This window comes from Agrilus planipennis, unplaced genomic scaffold, assembly GCF_000699045.2.
Source record: "Agrilus planipennis isolate EAB-ADULT unplaced genomic scaffold, Apla_2.0 scaffold49, whole genome shotgun sequence".
Lineage (NCBI taxonomy): Eukaryota > Metazoa > Arthropoda > Insecta > Coleoptera > Buprestidae > Agrilus > Agrilus planipennis.
The window spans coordinates 40940-46939 of record NW_020438913.1 but is presented as its reverse complement, the minus strand read 5'-3'; the positions used below and the strand labels follow the sequence as shown (position 1 = coordinate 46939).

General features: G+C 35.4%; 1 protein-coding gene across 1 annotated transcript in view; it reads right to left on the bottom strand.

The window, feature by feature from the left end:
* LOC108733364 (cadherin-87A) overlaps positions 1-6000 on the bottom strand; it is a 38523-nt gene that overhangs the window by 10534 nt on the left and 21989 nt on the right. Inside the window, exon 2 of the mRNA XM_025973553.1 lies at positions 915-1123. Coding sequence (XP_025829338.1) covers positions 915-1123 — 209 coding nt within the window. The remainder of the gene's footprint in view (positions 1-914; positions 1124-6000) is intronic.

Sequence of the window (6000 nt, the reverse complement as noted above, 5' to 3'; positions counted from 1 at the left end):
CGAGAACCAACTTAACATTGTAGTTGAAAAAAAAACATGTTCAGACTACATTTCTTATTAATTTTCCTGTTATCTCTATTATTTTTTTCAAAATTTTAGGTTCAGTAGTTTCGTAGAAATATGGAAGAGAGAATCGTTAATTTTCACCTATTTTCTTAAAAATCGTTAAAACTATTTTAAAATTATAAAATAATTGTATATAATTGAGACCCTTACAACAAGTCCTTTCATTTGATATGTCACACACTACAGTTTGCAAATTATTAATTTCCTATTGGTCCCTCAAAAATGACCCCCATGTTCAAAATTAATTTATTTACGTTATACGTCCATGTTTGGGCCACAGAAATTCATACGTGTACTAAATTTCAACTTAATCGCTCCAGTACATTCGAAGCCAATTGACCGTAACAGACACACGAATGATCCTATAATGGTTTCGTTTTTAATTCGTACGTATAGAACCCTAAAAACGTCAGGGAAAGTTGGGCAAAGGTGTTCTCTTGCACCAGGATAACGCACCAAGTCAAACGCGATATAGGGCTTCTAGTTAGTTGATCATTCGCCCTATTAGCCAGATTTGGCCCCTAACGACTGATTATCGACTGTTTTCAAAACTAAAAGTATCTTTGTGTGGTAAGCGGTTTTTGTCAGAATATGAGATGATATGTACGGTAAATCAGTAGTTTTCAGAGACTGAAGATCTATGGTAAAAAAGTGTTGACCTAAATGGACACTATGTAAGAAAATAAATATAAAGTATTCGTAAATTTATTATTATAAATAGGTCAAGGGCAGAGCAAAAGGGCCAGCCCTTGTACTTATAATATAATGGTATGAATCAATTGATTTGATTTTATCTTTTCATTTTTTTTTGAACAAACAGTAGAATTAAAAATTTCATAAAAAAGTACCTCTCTGTCTAACGGTTTGACAACGGTAACATCCCCGGTATCCCTATTGACCTTGAGCCTGTCGGTACCATGAAGGCCATAATGGACTGGACTCTCCTCCGGATCAGTACCTTCCAGTTTGTAAACGACGGTTCCCACAAGGGTTCGTTCGGATAATACCAGATTGTTCATGTCGAGTGAAAAGGCAGGGGGTAAGTTGGTGGCCCATGCTGAAAAAAACAATTATTTCTTACTATGTTACTAGACAACCTTTAAACAAATCAAAATGGCACAAAAACAAAAATGGCATTGAAGATGTTTGGAAGATAGTTAGCTCAGTCGAAACGGTGCAATAAAATGTTACTACACACTCTAAAACGTTTACGATTGCTATAAATTACAATTGCTTTCGTTGCTGTTATCTACACTCGGAATTTTCTATTTCCGACGTTGTACGTAAGTTAACTGTATATGTAACTGGCATTTTCTTCGGGTTTTATATTCCTTTTCACAATTTTCTTTACTCAACTACGTACACAGTACAGTTCGTGACGTATCATTCGGTAGTAAAAAAGTGGGGTTGAAACTAATTGAAGAAGCCAATAGTAAAAGAAATACGAACTGACGTTTTACGAAAATTAGTTACTGTACTGGATTTAATCCTTTAATTCGTTCAAAATTAATTAAAATTTTTACGATAACAGAGTCAGTTACTATATCCATTGGTTTTATTACGTATGCATGTATGTAAATAAAGTGCCCTACCCGCCCTTAAGTGGCGTTTGCGTTATACAGAGAGCTTTTGCGATAAGAAGCACGCTTTGAAGAGTGTTAACTAGATGCTATAGGGAATCACATGGCGAGTAAAGCAGCGTTATTAAGGGACAAAAACATTTGTAAGAAAATCAGACGAAGTTGCAATCCAAAGCCGGCCCTGGACGTGAATTGGCACATAATAATCTGTAGACGCCCATTACGATAACAATTGATTAAGCAACTATTTTTTTCATCGCTGATAGTATGCAGGACCATTTAAAGTACTTACACCTCTATATGGTATTAAGAACACAAAATACAACAATAAATACTCGTACAACACGGATGCTACAGCTGTTGAATGCACGTTGCGGTGTCGATCCTACCAGGACCGGACTAGCCTTTGAGACTGTACTTCCAAATACGTTTTTACCGAAAACGGTGGACTCTTGTACCACTAAACGTTTACTTATTTTTTTTTTGTTTTATAGCGCCTTATCACCTCCTGCAAGCTTACTACTTATTTAAAAAAACGCCCTGTATAATGGTTAGAGAGAGTTTAAGTACACTGTATATTCCCGATCTACCAATGGGCGTTTTTCTCTCATGAGAGGCGGAAATGCGATTTCCGAAAACAATTGAAATAAACCATAATTTATTTAATTGGTCCGCTCATTTACAATGCAGTTTATTATTCGCATAACTGGATTTCTTATTGCCGTAATTATAAATCTCCGATGGCATACCCCGATAAAGTCGTAAAAGAAGAATGTATTCTGTTCCGTTAAAATACAATTGTAATTGTTATTGATTTTTTTAAATTCCTTTACGGTTATTTTACAACGGATGCAAATCTGGGTTATGCGTCGGCGATGAGGGGATTCAAATGGGTCAATCGACTCTGCCGTCGAAAAATTGGAATTATATTAAGGGTTGGGTACATGCTGGCTAGGAGAGGATTAAAAAATATTATTTTATATAAAATCGTTACTAGTCTTCTTATAGATCGTTAATGTACTTTGAACTTTTAATAGAAAAATATTTAGTTGTCTGCAAAATGGTTTTGTTAAAGTATTTAAATACAAAATGCAAATACGTTTTTGATTTATTTCAAATGTAAAATACAAAATAGATTTCCCTTTTGTATTTTAAATGCAAAATACTTATTTTCAAAATACTTTTTTGTAGTACCTATTTAATTTTCTACATTTACTTACGACGCGCTGATGAGATCCAAAAAGATCGAAATCGCNTTCTACATTCACTTAAGTGTAAAATATTTTTTAAGAAAACCTTGCAGGCATTTTCTCATTTTTTAAACATTGGAGTTTTTCTAGACTAATAGTGGTGTTTGCATTTTATCACCAGCAGCGAAGATTGAGTATGATTCATATTTTTCTGTTTGAAGTGATTGAGATATAGTTTTTCTATCTTTATGTTATACTTTCTTCAATTCAGCAACAAATAATCCTTCTACATGCTTCCTTATTTACCTTTGTCACCCGTTTTAATTGAAAAAAAGACACTAATGCCAAAATAGTTTGTTTACCGTGAAAGATCAGAGCCAAAATCAACATCAGTCATTTTATATCAAAATATTTACAACCCCATTTTGATTCCGATCTTTAACACATTGTAATAAGACAAAAAAATGGAATCCATAGTTTCTTAAGCTTTGGGTTCATCTAATAAGTAATATTTTTCGAATAGTCTTCTAAGAATTTTGAACTATAGGCATTAATTAGCACACCACAATTTCTTGTAGTTTTTAGTTTTACACAGTTGACGTATATCAATTCGGTATTGTTTTGTATGCTGTTTTGTCGTAATTCATAGAATTTCGTAGTTTCTTGCTAAAGGTATGATAAGTGGTAATTTGGCAGGTGCTGATATCAATTTGGAACTTCAAAATATGAAGGAGCATGACATTGAACCCGGAAAACAATATCGATCCATTATTTTAGATTATCCATTTCCAAGGAGTTTAGAATTTTTTGGGCTCTCTTCAGTTGAAGAATTGGAAGGCATTCATGGAATGTCTCTTTGTCCCCTTCTAACACCTTCAATCGCAAATGTGAGCAACTTTCATTCATCATTTTATATAATGTTTGATCGGTGATACTAGCAAAACTTTTTTGGAAAGGTTTTTAAATAAAACACGGAATGCTTTTCTCAAAATTTGTATTTTAAATACAAGTATTTTAAATAAATCACCTCTCTGAATTTTACAATGTAAGGTTCAACTAATTTTTTAAAATATTGTATTACTTTTTTATTTTTTGTACAGTGAAATTTCAGTTGAGCTTTTAATTGTAAAGTTTAAATTAAGATCGGTAGAATTGCAATTAGGATAAAACACCTCGATCTAAAATGAAGGAAAACAGATTGCGATTGGATTAAATCATTAGGTACACATTCAAATCCATACGAGTATAGGTACGCCAGCCTCATTGTGGTTGTTACTGTTTGCAGTACAATACGTATTATGTGTAGCACATGTACTCTTGACATAACGACAAATGTTGACAGGACTTGTTCATGTGTAAAGTACAAACTCAACATGTAACGTGTTCGTTTGCCAAACGATTCGAATTTTCTTCATTCAGTTGAGATTCGCATAGATATACGAAAGCTTTTAAACCCAATACAACATTAAAATATACTCATAAATAGAAAATACCACAAATGCCATCTGTAGTACGATGCTACATTTTAGGATTACGTATGCACCAAAAGTTGATCTGTGTTCTGTCGGGCTGCCTGCGACGCGCTGATGATATCCAAAAAGATCGAAATCGAGATCCGCGTCTAGCAGTTTCGACAGAATACAGACCACTTCGAATTATTTTATTCGATTATGGTAACGTGCCTAACACGTTGAGGTTAGCTACGCCGGGATTCGTTTCAGCAAGTAGATATCCATGTATTTAAATGGACCTTATTGGAGCATACGTAAATTCTAAAATTTAGCATCGTACTACAGATGGCGTTTACCGCGCCATTTGTGGTATTTTCTAAAACGCGCTGTTAAGACAGCAGGTAAAAGTTGGTCTGTGTTCTGTCGGAGCTGTCTGCGACGCGCTGATGAGATCCAAAAAGATCGAAATCGCGATCCGCGTCTGGCAGTTTCGACAGAATACAGACCACTTCGAATTATTTTATTCGATTAAGCTAACGTGCCTATCACGTTGAGGTTGGCTACGCCGGGATTCGTTTTCACCAAGTAGATATCCACACAAGTGGACCTTGTTGGAGCAAACGTAATCCTAAAATGTAGCATCGTGCTACAGATGGCGTTTACGGCCCATTTGTGGTATTATCTAAAACGCGCTGTTCAGACAGCAGGTAAAAGTTGGTCTGTGTTCTGTCGGAGCTGTTTGCGACGCGCTGATGAGATCCAAAAAGATCGAAATCGCGATCCACGTCTGGCAGTTTCGACAGAATACAGACCACTTCGAATTATTTTATTTATTATAGCCATTGTATTGTTGGGAAAGACAAATCCTATACATATGCACCCTCTTTTGCTTTCAACTGGAATGTTATAAACAGACTATCTTTCTATCAACGTATCGACCCTTTATTATGCGTTAAAATTTATTATTTCCCGTGCTGTTCATTTGTTATACATAGGCACGTTGTGAAAAAATTGGGCGTAGTATTTCGACGTAATTTATTTCTTAGGTCTCGTGAACGCGCCCGATAAGAACAAATTAATTCGGTTTTTATCGCTATCGCGGCATTTATAATTTATCGAGGTCCTTTCTTCCCTAGCGTTCGGGGTTGAAATTCGAACATTTTCTACCCGTAGTCTTCATCAAATATTCACTGGCAGGAAGTGTCCCGACCGAACGCCCGCTGGAAGAAGTTCAACAATAAATTAGCGCCCCCGTCGACCCCTTTGCTTTGGCACGGATGTGAAGTGTCACCTGAATTTTTTATTTCTCATTACCGAACACGTCAGGTGCCGAGATATATCTTTCTTTACATTCCCGCGACTTTATGAATTCTTTTGTACGGGGGTGGCATAATTTAAATTCTCCAGTTTTATTAACGTGACAGAACAACAAGAGAATAATTCTTTCTATGTGGATCTTTCTATATAAGTGGATCTATTGTATTTCATCAATTTTAGACAAAAATACTGGTACGCAAGGGAAGAAAAAGCAGCGAAAGAGCGAATGTAAAGATAGGAGACGAAAGATTAGAAGAAGTAGCTGATTTTAGATATTTAGGAAGTCAGATAAGTCAGGACGGAAGGATTGTAGGGATATAAAGCAGAGGATAACGCAGAGTCAAGTCGCCTTCAATAAAAAAAAAGTCACTTCTATGCTCGCGAACGATTAATTTA